General features: G+C 47.7%; 1 protein-coding gene across 1 annotated transcript; it reads left to right on the forward strand.

Annotated features, from left to right (window-relative positions):
* The first annotated feature begins 3761 nt into the window (after positions 1 to 3761).
* On the forward strand, positions 3762 to 8247 carry LOC123079281 (uncharacterized). The gene is made up of 3 exons (XM_044502017.1): positions 3762 to 4435; positions 5866 to 6053; positions 7384 to 8247. The coding sequence occupies exons 1-3, from the start codon at positions 3856 to 3858 to the stop codon at positions 7855 to 7857; spliced, it is 1242 nt and encodes a 413-aa protein (XP_044357952.1). The 5' UTR covers positions 3762 to 3855; the 3' UTR covers positions 7858 to 8247.
* Positions 8248 to 15110: the final 6863 nt, after the last annotated feature.

Below are 15110 nucleotides of genomic sequence, written 5' to 3' on the forward strand. Positions count from 1 at the left end.
GGGGCGAGCGGGCCGGCGCGGTGGAGGATCTGGACGTGTCCGTCGGCAGGCGGACGTTGTCCGGCGGCGCGGAGGGAAAATTTCTAGGGTTCGTCTGCGATTCCGTTTTTCGGGGGAGATGGAGTTTTATAGGTAGAGGGAGCTAGGAGACTCCAAATGAGGTGCGGTTTTCGCCCACACGATCGTGATCGAACGACCTAGAGCATGGAAGAGAGTTTGGTGGGTTTTGGGCTAGTTTTGGAGGGGGTTTTTGCTGGATACTCAAATGGACTTTGCGGATGCCCGGTTAACCGTTGGAGTACCAAACGACCTCCGAATGGAACGAAACTTGACCGGTAGTCTCCGGGTGGTATATTAAGGCCACTTGATAAGCCTCGGTCCATTCCGGGAAAGTTTGACACCTGCACACGAAAGAAAACAAGAGGGGTGCACCGGAGGAGATAGGAGCGCCGGATTGGAAAACGAACAACGGGGAAAATGGTCGGATGCATGAGACGAACACGTATGCGAATGCAATGCACATGATGACATGATATGAAAATGCATGACATGACAAAATACAAAACGAAAGACAACCCGACAACGGAGGGAATATCATAACACATAGCCGGAAATGGCAAGAGTCGGAGTTACAAATATGGCAAGTTACATGCGGGGTGTTACAAGGGCTCAAAGACGCAACATGCATCAAACCGAATTTGCTCATCGCCGGAGTTGTGTGACCCATCATTGTCCTCCTTCTCCTCTTTGGGAGGCAGTCCGACCATGGCATAGATCACCCGGTTTTACTCTTGGGCGAGGGCGCGCGTGTTCACACCCTGTCGCTTCTGAATGTTGCGGTCAAGGACTGCTTCCTGCTCGGCGGCAGCGCGAACCGCCGCCTCCGCCATGTCTGCAGCAAGACAGGCTTGGACCTCTCGCGTCCTCTGCTTCTTACACCAGGCACACTGTTCCCTGTAGCACTCATACTCCTCTACACCGCAGATGGGGTGGCAGGCGGACCTCGAGCTTCCACTCTAGCGAATCTAGTGCCCATTGCACCGAAGCAATGGATTTCCGCTGGATCAAATCCGAACTCGGTCGGGCCCATAAGCCCGAGTCGATGAATTGAGACTAGTCGAAGTTGATCTGCTGGCTGTAATGCCGGAGAAGGCCGGAGATCGCTGGAAGGAGCTTGGGGCGGAGAGGAGTGGAGTGGAGTGGAGCAAATTGGCTAATATTTGGTCTAAGAAACGGAAGGGGCCGAATATATGTAAGGTCAGGTGGGCCAGCGTGGGCCGGGTCCGGCGTGACGGACGCGCCCGGGCCTCCCCATATCCGCCCAGATTTGGGCTGGATATGAGGGGTGCTGGTGACTCGGGATATATGAGGCCTGTTATAAGAAGCCCGTCTGGGTCGGCTTTTTTCTGACCGCTCAACTATAGGGTTGTCCATCCAAGCCTACAATAAAGTTTGGGATGCCCAGCTGTGCTCTAAGAGCATCTACAGCCGGACCTCTCAAAGCTGCCTCATACGCCCGAGCGGGCTGCCCGGTCACTGCCAGGTCAGCTTTTTTCGACCTAGACGGACGCCTCAAACGGGTCTCAAACGCCCGGACTGACCGGCACCCCCATATCCAGAGTGGCCCAGGCACGCCCCGGCGCGTCCGCCTGACAAGCCCGGCCCACCACCGAGCCCACGGATGTCCCATAAAAACACCCATCGGCCTCGTCGGTCCGAAACCCTAGCTCACTCACTCTCCTCTCTCGCTCCACCTCTCCTCTCCCCTCACCGATTCCGATCGAATCTGGTACAATGTCGAGCTCGGCAGCGCTCCAATGACGAGGTGGATTTGGAGTATGAGCTTGCCCTCCGCATCGCCTTAGAGCAGTCCAAGGTGGACACCGGGGGCAGCTCCGATTCTGCAGCCTCGCCGCAGCCGTCGCTTCCCTATCGGCGTATCTCGGACGTCGGTGCTGCCCCCTCCCGGCCTCATGGGCAGCTCCGACAGCCGGCCAGCGCAATCAGCGCCTCCCCCACGCCGTCCCATCGCCCCGCCCGCTGCTGCTTCCCCACATTGTCCCCTCGTCCCACCGGCTGCTGCTCCCCCTCGTGGGCAGCGATGGGTGCTTGTGGCTGCCCCGTCGGCCCGGACACGCACGCCGGAGTGGGAGGTGCGCGTCGCCCGCTGCTAGAGGCAGCGGGCAAGGAAGAGGGAGGCTGTGGAGAGCTCTGTCCGCCGTCGGCGTGAGTTACCGGCGGAGCCCGACGAGGACCAGCGGCTCCTCGCGTGGGTCTAACCGCCGGTCGCTTACGACGGCCGAGACGGACACTCGGCGGCTCCGCCGGAAGAACGCCAAGGCTCTTCGGCTTGCCATCGAGCAGTCCGAGCGGGAGGCGTTGGAGAAGGCGAAGGAGGTGGCTCGGCTAGCCAAGCTCAGGCGCCAGCAGGATCGGGCCGTCCAGTGCCTCGTCATCGTCGACTCCTCCTCCGACGACGAATTGAACGATCCTCCACGAGTCGATGACGGGTACAGCTACGCCGGCGACCAGAAGGGGAAAGGGCCGGCCCGGGAGTGGTGAAGTTGATTTTAACTTCAAGTTTTAGATGTAGTATATAGTTGTCTGTCGTTTATGTGAACTTTGGTGGATCTTTTGGAGAATTATCGTGCAATCTCTATGTCCGGAGCTGATCTACGTAGTTTGATCAACGTTGCATGCTATAGTATGGATATAGGGGTTCAAATATGAGAGACACGGATGACGGACGACGTGATTTGAGAAGTGACCGGTCACTGTCCGCGGACGCGTCCGGATGCGTCTGCGAACATTTGAGGGCCCAGATTTGCCAAATCCAGCTGTAGATGCTCTATGCAACTTGTGTTGTACGAAGTCGACAGCTTCATTAGTGTGCTGTGCATCTGTGCGCAAAAGTTGATGTATCAAATCTCCTGGTTTGTAGTTGGTATGCCAAAGTGTAGGTATGGACGTGAAACAACCCTGGTGTTTTCAGTCGTAGTGCTGCACTGGGTGGGACCCGATGTTGATTTTTCTTTTGCATGGATCAGATGTTGATTCACGGCGTGATGAAACGGCGCGTACTGTGCCGTGGGTCCGCACCAGAATTCTTTAATACAGTATGTAAGAGTGCCGTTGCGTACAGCAGCATATACCGCGTTAATTACGAGCCCAGTCCCCGATCTCAGCGAGAACGAGCGCGCAACGATAACATGAGCAGGCGAGGACGGGAGCTCCTACGAATTTTCGTTTCTACCGTTGCTTGTTTCAGCGCACGTAAGCCATTGGAGAAGACAGCGACCTCTATTGTTTCGATTGTCCAGTAAACCATGTCTCCTGAGGGAAGCTACCATCTCTTTTCCTTTTGTTTTTAAATTAAAATATCTGATTGGCCACTTGCCCCTTGGTTTTGGCATAGAGAGGACCAAAGAGACGACCTTACTTGAACATGATCTGTTCTATATGCTCGTACCGCTGCATCCTTTACCAATAAAGAGAAGACCAAAGAGAATGCAGAAGACACGGACACACCACCATTATACATTTACATCATCCTTAACCAAAGCAATTAGGGACGGAAGCGTTAACATACGGAGATGTGGACTTTGGAGCAGAGCAATTACTCATGTTTCTCGGGGTCAACTTTAAAAATTAACCTTTCCAAAAAAAACATTGAAAATTAACCACATCGCCGCCGTCGATTTTTCATCTACTGGACGGATACGCACCCGTTTGCGAGCCGAAGCACCAGTCCTCCGATCCGCCGGCCGCCAGTCCATATCCCCTACCGCCTACCGCACGTCACTTGACCAGCCAGCCGCCCCACTCCACCCTCCACTGCGGCACGAGCTCCCGGCGATGTCGTGGCTCGCGCGCTCCATTGCGGCCACCCTCTCCTCCGCCCCCGACGACGACGACGACGACCACTCCGAGGCAGCCTCCGGCCACACAAGCCCGGATCACGCCGCCAACGCCGACGCCGAGGAGGACGAGCAGCCGGACACCCCCGGCCGTGGGGTCAAGGGCGACATCTCCGAGCTGACCGAGTCCCTCACCCGACGCTTCTGGGGCGTCGCCTCCTTCCTCGCGCCACCGCCGCCGGCCGGGGCCGAGGCCGAGACGTTGACTGCGGCGGCTGAGGCGGAGGCGGAGGGAGAGTATGGGCCCCAGTCCCCGCGAGTCGCCGGGATCCGGAACGACCTGGCTGAGATCGGGGGCAGGGTGAGGAGCGGCATCTCGATGCTGTCCAACGCCAACGCCGTGGCGGAGATCTCCAAGATCGCCTCGTCGTTCCTGCCTTTCGTGCCGGAGGAAGAGGAGGAGGAGGTGGATGCGGTGGGCGTGACGGAGGAGGTGGTGGTGTTCGTCAGACACATCTCGACCTCTCCCGAGACGTGGCTCGATTCCCCCCTCTTCGTCAACGACCGGCACGCCGATGGTAAGACCCAGTTGCTTCAGACTTTTCTGCTCAAGTTTTACCTGCAGTAGACTATTATTTCTGTCTACTATGCACTTGTGTGGTTATGAGATGAGATGTAAGTGCAGCAGAAGACTCTGAATTCTGAAACTGAGATTATTAGAGTGGAATCAAATCTAGGTCTTTGCAGTTCTGCTCAAACTATGTTTATACTGCCTATGCTGTGGTTAATAGGATGGTGTATTTGCTAAGTGTGGAGGCATGAGGGTGTAGCTTCGGGCCAAATCAACCACATCATGTTCAAACTGACTGTTTCTCCACATTTTGTAAGGTTTGCCAAGGAATTGCGTTGTATTAATTAACATGTTAGCACTCCATCTGATTAGATTTGCGGATATCAGTTCGACATAATGGGTGCCTGACATGAGTTACTGTGTCTAATCTCATTAGTGCTTTAATCGCGTTTGTTTGTTTAATTGAAGTGATAATTAGTAGGAAGTAATTTAGTGAGGAACTTTTGGAGTATAGATTGCGGATTTTAATAATGAGAGAGAATTATAGTCCATGTTAGTCCGTGTGTTCCAGCTCTCAGTATGCACCTTCTCATAAATGCTTATGATGAAAATTTTGTCGCTTGCCATGTATTATTAGTATTGAATTGTTATGAAGCCGCAATTTCTGCACAAACATCAGGATTAACTATGCCATTTACTGATCTACAAGACCTCCCAAAGCTAGAGATGAATTAGAAAACATCAAAACACTCAAGTGACAATGCTAGATGCAGACTCAAAGCACATATTACCAGCACCGTAACTTAACCTGATGATTCACGTAATTGACATCAAATAAGGTTGTTATAAAAATTGCTTGCTTGTAACATTAAAGTTTTACTTATTAAGATGTAGAAATGAAGTCCCTACAAATAAATGAGTTGTGTCAATTGCACACACACCTTTGATCAAATAACTCAAAGAAGCACTTGACCTTGACTGCTTTCTATACTTAATGGAAATTTAGCTTGTTTTCAAGGAATCAAGGTTCCTGATGATATCAGTACATGTACACAATATAATTTAACCAAGTACATTTATCCAGCAATTTTTTTTTGTAGATTTTAGCTTTTGTACATAGACTTATTGCCAATCTTCCTGTTGTTTATGGTGTAATCGTAATTTTTCCTACCTACGAAACTTGCGGACCATGAAACTGTCATTTACTGTACTTCTTTGCACTAACTTGGTGTAGAAATCAGTCATAAATGTGTTTAGAATGATCATGAATGCTTATTACTATATGCTTAACGTCATGCTCTCCTTCTCTTCATTATGTGGGAGTAGTATTTACTTGCCATTCATGCATCTTGTTCCATCATGTCGGTCGTATGTTACATATCACTCCTGACTGTTGCTCAATTCCTTCGCTTATATCTGCTATGCTTTTGTGTTCAGATTTTGAACTGTCAGATACACAATATGAACATGCATTGGCTATAGAGCGTATAGTACCAAGCTTATCATATCTCAGAACCGAACTTTGTTCGACCAATATGAGTGAAGCATGCTTTTGGAAGATCTATTTTGTGCTTCTTCACTCAAAGCTCAACAAGGAAAATGCTGAAGTTCTTTCAACAACACAAGTACACTCCCTTCTCTTTGTCTTATTATTTCTGTTGTGTTTTCCAAACATTCTTAGTTACTATAGATTATCATGCCATCTTGCTGCAATGCATGCAAACCTACAAATAGCTTTGTAAACAGAAACACGTGCCCATGCATTTGATTGTGTTTACCTGTTTCCAAATGGGGCCTCTCATTTCCAAATTCACGTATTAAGAGTCACTTTTGCAGTTGTAGCTGTATTGGTTAAGTTTTTTTTTTAAAATCAGGAATTCATCTTTTGATCCCTTCTATATCTGCAATATGTCATATTGCATGTTCACAAGAAAGAAGACATCAATCTGCATTCTCATTAAGCTTGAGATAGTGAAATTCCCCAATACTTTATTCTATGCAACTGTATGGAATTGGATCTGGATTGTTCATCCATAGTTGGAAAAGGGATTGAACTCATGGTTTCATTATATTGCGAGACTTGTCTGAAACGTCTAAGCTGGGAAATCAGGTCGATTTATCTGAGTACTGAAAACCAGCTTCAGAATATCTAGAACTTAATAGTGGCCCTTGTTGGATTTATGAACAAGGATTGAGTGTTACATCCACTTCCAGCCAAATATCAATATGATAAATCCACCATGTACCATCATCATTGGAACAGTCTTGCTTAAGTTTATATTAGCTCTGAATGCTAAGTTGAGGAGATTGTTAACTTTAAGGTCGCGAGCATAACAAAGCCCAGAAGTGGCATGTAATTATATATGATCTCTCTTAAATCTTTATGCATATCCTAGCTCCACACTGTATTCTCATTGCAGATACGCTAAGTCACTCGTCATGTTGGATCTATCGGCTCATCAAGTTAAATATACTCAGCGGTGTTAATTTTTTCAATATTCTTGTGGTGGAAACAATTAGGATTGCTTAAAACTAATGTCTTCCAAATGGAAATATCAGTGTAAAATATAGCATACTCCCTAATCCCTAACCAGCGACCTGAACAGCAGGAGGATATGTTAATGGGCCGTTAGAATTTGGATTGTGAACTAAGATTATCTTATTTTGTCTAGTATGAATATGATCCATGGACAATTGTATGGTCAATATAGTTATAGAATGGTGTACCATCATGCATGTGGAATGTTGTGGATCATATTACGATGTCATTGGTACCATATATACTATCCTGTTGTCAAGATAACATATGCTTACTAATATATCACCCTTGGAAACTTACATTGGTAACACCTGTGAGAATGGTGAAATGTGCGACTTTGTAGTAATGTTGGAAAGGGGTTCTCGTGATGATCTTTTGCTAAATGTCACCTTATTGAGATGTTTTTTTTCTTGCAGATTCTGGAAGCAAGAGAAGAGTTATTGCAGAGCTCCCCAAGGATGAAAAATGTAGCGTCTGAGGGTCCTGGGGGCTCATCAGAAAGCAGCAATGTTCCGTCTACCCAAGCTGAAGATATAGAGTTCTCACCCTCGAGCATCCAAGACAAGAGTGGAATTGCTGAAGCAACATCTTTCCAAGAACCAACTCCTGATCCTCTGCCAGGGGCTGAGGCTGACAAGCATCCCATTTCAACCAGCGAGCCGGAAATTATTGACAAGTCTGTAATTGAAGAAGAGCTGGTGGTGAAAACTGAAATCAAGAATCCAGGTGACAAACCCAACCTGTACACCCCGGAGGATGACGACGACAAAGAAGTGGAGGATTGGCTAGAGGACATGGACCATGCCGACAACAAAACAGGCAATATCACCTCGGTTGGGCAGGACGAAGACGTTTCATTCAGTGACCTGGAGGATGAGGATGATGATTAAGGGTTGCGTGGTGGTATATACCAAGCCCAGTGCCTGATACATATGCTGTGGCTTCAAGACATACGCTCGCTGTTAAACGAAGGATCGTGTCTCAGTAGCTACTACAAAGCGAACAATGCGGAAGCAGAATCACGACAAGTTGATAAGTGTGTCTCTCCAGGGTTTTGCTTTCTTGATTCTAGTTGAACATTTACTTGTGTGCCGTCATGGTCTGTACATAGAAACAGTAGCCGCACGTCACTTGTAAGCTGTGTTGATGCAAGATTCTGAATGTAGATACCAAAAACATGTTTATTTTTTTAGTGAACGCAAAATACGATACGGACCAAAGCTGTCAGATATCGTGTAACTGGTCAATTTCAAGTGAACTCGTTTTGTTTCCGTATTCTACTTTCTTTGAGTTTGAGGAGCAGGCTGTTTTTTACTCTCCAGACAGTCTCTCAAATCTGAGTTGGCCCTCGAAAGCAAACTCCAAGTAGCAAAGAAAGGTACTTTCGTATCTCCATCCCAATGCATGTCCTGTTGCTCGCATTCCTGTGTTTAGAGTTTGTCTAGTCCCTGATAGCCCGCGGTCTAAGAGCAACTCCAACCGGTCGACCCAAACTATGCGCACGTGTCCGTTTGGGTGTCGAAACGGATCAAAGCGTCGGCTCAACGCGTCCATGTGGACGCATTTCTGACCCAAATTTGTGCCCAGTTTACGTCCATACACGGCCCTACTTGTCGGCCGCCAAACCACCGCCGCGGCGTGCAGGTCAACCCGGCATCCCCCTGCCGCCCCCAGAGGTCTTGCCAAAGGAGGAGGAGGTCGCGTACCCGACCGCGCTCAAGGCGGCCCTGTAGCGCGTGCTGGAGGAAAGCCGACGCGAGGAGGACGCGCACTGGGAAGGCCTGGAGCATGCCCTCGCCCTGTCAGTGGCGGCGGACTCCGTCGATGCTCCCCTCGACGCCCCGCCGCTGCCGCAGCCCGTCCTCGAGCCCACGCGTAAGCGCTCGCCGCCACCGCCCACTTGGCCCGACGGGACATACTCGTGGACCGGTGCGGTTCGGCACACCTCCAGTCCACTTCGACGCGACAACGGAGAAGGAGGCGGCTCACCTGAAGCGCTGGAAACAACATTGGCTCGCGGAGGAGCGGGCCGACGGCGAGCGACAGATGTTGTGGGAGCGCGAGGAAGAGGAGGCTCGCTGATACGTCTCTAACGCATCTATAATTTATGAAGCATTCATGCCTTGTCTACAACAGTTTTATATGGTTTTGGTGCACTTTTATATGATTTTCATGAATTAATCTATTAACCTAGTGCCCAGTGCCGGTTGCTGTTTTCTGTGTGTTTTTGGTTTTCCAGAAAATTCATACCAAACGAAGTCCAAATGCCACCAAAATTTACGTTGATTATTTTTGGAACATAAGAGACCCCCGAAGCTTCGAGGAAGGACCAGAAGACCCACGAGGGAGTCACAAGCTCACCCCCTGCACCCTGGGGGGTAGGAAGTGTCGTCTGAGCTCGTGGGTCCCATGTAACTTCGATTGGCGTGAAACCGACGCTGACAATTCTTATAAATCGGGAAACCCCCAGAAAGAAACCTAGAACTTCCACGCTGCCGCCGCGACCCTCTGTATCGGAGCGATCTCATCTAGAGGACATTTTCGGCACCCTGTCGGAGGGGGAAGTCATCACCGGAGGCCATCTTCTACATCCCTGCTGCTTCCATGATCAGGCGGGAGTAGTTCACCCCCGGGGCTGAGGGCATGTACCAGTAGCTATGTGTTTGATATCTCTCTCTCTCTCTCGTGTTCTTGAATTGACGCGATCTTGATGTACCATGAGCTTTGTTAATATAGTTGACTCATATGGTGTTCTTCTCTCTCTATATTTGTTGTGATGAACTGAGTCTTACTCTTTGAGGTTTCATTATTATCGGATTAAATATTGGATTTGAGATCACTTGATGCATGTCTTGCATGTGGATACTCGTGGGGAAAATGAGCTATTCTGTTGAGTCACTTGATGTATGTTTTGGCAATCAACTTGCGGATTCCCGTGGTGACACTGGGGTAATCTAGGCACATAGGTTGATACACGTTTTCATTATACTTTCCCCAATAGAAACTTTGGGGGTACTCTTTGAAGTTCTTTGTGTTGGATTGAATATTATGAATCTGAAGTTGTTTGATGCATATCGAATAATTGACTCACAGATACTTGTGGTGACATTGGAGTATCTAGATGACATTAGAGTTGATTGAGGCGTGTCATATGGTGTTATTGTAGTACTCCCTCCGTTTTTATTTACTCCGCATATTAGTTTTGGTCAAAGTCAAGCTTTACAAACTTTGACAAAGTTTATAGACAAAAATACTAACATATACAATAACAAATCAATACCATTAGATTCGTTGTTGAATGTACTTCCACATCATATAGATTTGTCATGCTAAATATTTATATTCTTTTCTATAAGTTTGGTCAAACTTTACAAAGTTTGACTTTAGTCGACTCTAATATGCGGAGTAAATAAAAACGGAGGGAGTACAAACTCTAGGGCTGTTTGTGACACTTATAGGGATGGCTTAATAGATTGATCGGAAAGATAACTTTGACGTGGTTCGCTACCTACAACAATTTCATCTTATGTTCTCTGCTGTTGATAAGAACTTTGGAGTGACTCTTTGTTGCACATTGAGGGATTGTTATATGATTCAGTTATGTTAGCATTGTTGAGAGATTGCACTAGTGAAAGTATGAACCCTAGGCCTTGTTTCTAAGCATTGATATACCGCTTTGCTCATTGTTTGCTACTTGTTACCTTGATGTTTTTATTATTTCAGATTACAAAAACCTATATCTACTATCCATACTATACCTGTATCATCATCTCTTCGCCAAACTAGTGCACCTATACAATTTACCGTTGTAGTGGGTGTGTTGAGGACACTAGAGATTTCTTGTATTTGATTGTAGGGTTGTTTGAGAGAGACCATCTTCATCCTACACCTCCCACGGATTGATAAACTTTAGGTCATCCACTTGAGAAAAATTTGCTGCTGTCCTATAAAACTCTGCGCTTGGAAGCCCAACAAAGTCTGCAAGAATAAAAGTTGCCTAGTAGATATAACCGCCGTGAGCAGGAGGAGGAGCGCGCTTGCCGCGACGCAATGCAGCCGCCGGAGGAGGCGGCGTTGGCGGCGTGGCAGAGCGATTTCCCGTGGGCTGGGCCGCCGCCACCCTTCATCGACTTCAGCGGCGACAACGACGACGGCAAGGGCAAGGGCGAGGCCTAGGGCAGCGTGTGGGCGCGTCTTTTTGAATGTTTTATTAATATTTAAGTGGACTTTGGCTGGTAGTTAACTGGCCATTAATATTTAATTATGTTTATTTTAGCCGCATGTTTCTGAAATTACATTTTTTTGGACGCGGGGAAAAATGGGTCGGCCACGCCCTTTCGCTCGGCCGACCCAAATGGACAAAAAACGGACAAAATGCGCGTCCACTTTGGGTCTGCGCATTGGAGTTGCCCGATGGAAGCACGCTTACGGAAGCTAAAAAGCCCAGCCAAAGCCCTAGCGATCGGTGGAGCAGGGCACATGGCAGGACCACACAACGGTATTATTTTTACTAAATGACCTCTGCAGGATCTTATGTCGCCCACCGACCCCTCAAAAAACTTGTTTCGTCGCCTGACCCCCACCTTTCGCGCCTGACTGATATGCGCCTCACTTGGACGTCGCCCCGCCGCCCGCGAAGGCGCCTTTAACCGGCCACGGTCCATAGTCGTCGGTCACGCCGCCAGCGTGGCGCCAGTCAGGCATGCCCGATGAAACAGCGCTATACGTACTAGAATATCTGGCTTTCTTGCAATGCCAACCATCCTGGTATCAGTACGTCCACTGTCCTAGTTGGATGTTCTGATGTATAGCTGAATCGCCTAGGTGATAGGTACCATCTATTTGGCGTGTTTCACTTATGATTCACCTTAGGGTTTGGCGTTTCAAAGAAAAATAAGTACACCCTTCTGTTTGGCGTGGCTGTACACCGGCACTGCCGCCTACCAATTAGGCGTGGTAAATCCTCCACCCACCTATCAACTTGGCGTGTCGGGCCATCAACCGTGCCGCCTACCAATTTGGCGTGAAATGGCCTCGGCCCTTCCGCCTGTCAATTGGGCGTGGCAGGTCATTGACACATATGTCACGTGTCCTTTGTTGTTTGTCGACGCGTATGTCATACGCGTGTCGTGTCTGTCTATAATTTTTTTAAGCGGTTTGGTTCTCGTTTTTAGGATTGGGCGTTGTGGAATTTGTCCATTTGAGCTCCACCCCCGCCCCCACCCACCTTCCCCCGAAACAAGTCGTCCCCTCCCTCTCCACAGAGCCACACTCGTAGGTCACTCCACCTCGTCGGCTCCTCCTGGTGTTCCCAACGGACCCGGTGGCCCATTCCAGGAAGGCTTGGTACTGGCGCCCGCCCCCTCTTCCCTATGGTCCCTCGCCTCATATACCCTCCTCCTACCAACTTCGACCCCAACCCCAAATCCCAGTGGTCATAGAGTCCAAGGGTGGAGATGACACAAAAGCAGCCAGATCTGGCAAAACCAGCAAGTAATCTTCTTACAAATCAACTTCAGAGGATGTATATCAGTTGTGTATGACATATCATTAGGTAATAGGAGGGTGCCAACCAGTGCATATCATTTTTACATATGATGGTATGCCGAACCTGTAACGTGTGAAGGGGGTTGATGTTGGCTATATTGCCTTTTTATGTAGGATGGCATATCGTAACGTAGTGCATTTACATCATGGCGACACTCTTAACTTGCAATCTGGCAGCACCGGTGTGGAGTTTGTGAACACCCAAAGCCGCGGGTTGTGTTTCCCTAAGGATCCAACTCTTGCTGAACTTGTTGAGAAGGTGAGCGATACGTCTTCAATGTATCTATAATTTATGAAGTATTCATGCCATGTTTACAACAATTTTATATGTTTTTGGTATGATTTGAATGGAACTAACCCGGACTGACGCTGTTTTCAGCAGAAATACTGTGGTGTTGTTTTTTGTGCAGAAATAAAAGTTCTCGGAATTGGACGAAACTTTTTGATGATTTTTTTGGAAGAAAAGAAAAATACTGGAGCAAAGAACCATGGGGGGGGGGGCTGCTGCCCACAAGACACCAGAGCGTGCCACCCCCTGGCGCGCCCTGGTGGGTGGTGGGCCCCCTGAGGCCCATCTTCGTGTGAAACCGATGCCAAAAAATCCTATATAATCATAAACCCCCGAAAATAACCCTAGATCAGAAGTTCCGCCGCCGCAAGACTCTGTAGCCATGAAAAACCAATCTAGACCCTATTCCGGCACCCTGCCGGAGGGGGAAATCATCACCGGAGGCCATCTTCATCATCCCTATGGTCTGCATGATGAGGAGGGAGTAGTCCACCCTCGGGGCTTGCCGGAATCAGGGCTCCGCAGACCCAAGAAGGTTCGAACTCTGGGGCGTGTGCGAAGATCTCAACCAGCCCAAGTCTCACACTCGCCACCCTACGGCCTAGCCTCACCGAGTTAGCGTGAGCGGGGAAGAAGACAAACACAACTGTTTACCTAGGTTCGGGCCACCTTGCGGTGTAAAACCCTACTCCTGCTTTTGGTGGATTGGCCTCACGAGGAGGCGGAAGATGAACTAGTACAGTGGTAGAGTGACCTCGCGAGGGCTCTCAAGGGAGAATGGATCAATCCCCTCTATGGTAGGGGCTAGTCCCTATTGATAGTGGCCTTGGTCCTCTTCCCTCATCGCACAGGCGGGAAGGGATCCCACATGTGCAACTTTCATATTGATCTTGGGTGACCGCAGGTGCAAGTTTTTTTGTTTTCTACTACGTTTCCCAAAATTACCTCAGATGGATAAAGTCGAAACCTGAATGTCACAACACGTGTAAATCGGTCGGCGAAACATAGACAGTGTTAAACTAAATAGCTGATAGCGGCTAACCGTATAAAATGGGGTGCTTTCTTTTTCGAAAAATCAGAAGTGTTGGTATCTCGACCTCGGAATTTGTGAGGACTCAACATATACCAGGGGCAATTAACTTGCCACACACCTCAAAGCTCCCACCACTATTGTGTATGTTTTATCTCTAAGGTCGGATTGCCTTGGTTCGTTTGATATAATCACCTCCAAGTACCGAGACATCGACTAAGGGTTACAATCAGAAAAGGAAACACCCTAAGTAGTTTCTACTAAGGGGTAAAAGTCGACGACTGGCCAACTACACATTTAAACGGTCACAGTTGAATCAAAATAAATAATGCATAAAGCAGTAGAGGCATGGCTCATGGCCACACTTTGCGAGTACACAACTTGAAGCGGGGAGTTTTCTTGTCAAAAAAAGAAAAAAACTCGTTGGCACAAAATACCTCAGATCTATAAATAGTGAAAACACTATTAGGAGAAAATATCTTATGAATAGTGGAAACAACAATAGGAGAAAATATCTTATGAATAATGGGAACACCATTCTGAATAGTGGAAACACTATTAGGGGATGATGCAAGCATGGTGATACAGGAAACACTATTTGCTTTTTGGAAGCCATCCCATTTTGGAGTATGGCATTGTAGAGGCCGGGCTCCATGGAGCCTGTTTTGCAAAAAAAAAATCAAAATATATTTAAAAGTTTCAGAAAATGTCAAATCTTTTTCTATAAATACATATGCATGTTCTTCAAATATGTATAAAATTTCATCAACTAATTTGACTATTTGCATGTTACACAAAAGGACAAATATCAATCCCAAAAACAAAAAGGAAAAGGCCTATTTTACTCCATGTATTTGTGTTTTTTGTATACATCACATATTAACATATATGTTTTTGAAATTTTACACATGTATACTACAAACATATGTCTATGTATATACTTTTTTTTAGATTTTTTTGAAGTGTGAAAAAGTATTTGCATTGAAAGAAAAATAAAGAGCTCTATGGAGCTCGGTTGCTACTTGCACTTTTCTCCCGATTTTGCCCTTATGAAGGACATATATCATGGGAATTTTGGTATTTTTAAGTGGCCTCTACCCCTTGCCTCACCCTATAAATAGAGGTGGAGAGGAGCTCTCCAACTCACTCATTCTCTCTCAAACACAAGACATGCATGATCTACCATCTCTCTCTCTCTCCCTCACATGAAATAGTTTCGTAGAGCCAAAAGGCTGTCTAGTCTTCGGTATGGGGCTAGTTCTGGGTGGCAAAGCCGT

This window comes from Triticum aestivum, chromosome 3D (assembly GCF_018294505.1).
Source record: "Triticum aestivum cultivar Chinese Spring chromosome 3D, IWGSC CS RefSeq v2.1, whole genome shotgun sequence".
NCBI lineage: Eukaryota > Viridiplantae > Streptophyta > Magnoliopsida > Poales > Poaceae > Triticum > Triticum aestivum.

Coding starts and splice junctions, on each gene's coding strand:
- LOC123079281 (XM_044502017.1), top strand. CDS start 3,856: ATGTCGTGGCTCGCGCGCTCCATTGCGGCCACCCTCTCCTCCGCCCCC. Junction 4,436..5,865: donor CAACGACCGGCACGCCGATG/GTAAGACCCAGT, acceptor TTTTGTGTTCAG/ATTTTGAACTGTCAGATACA. Junction 6,054..7,383: donor AAGTTCTTTCAACAACACAA/GTACACTCCCTT, acceptor TTTTTCTTGCAG/ATTCTGGAAGCAAGAGAAGA.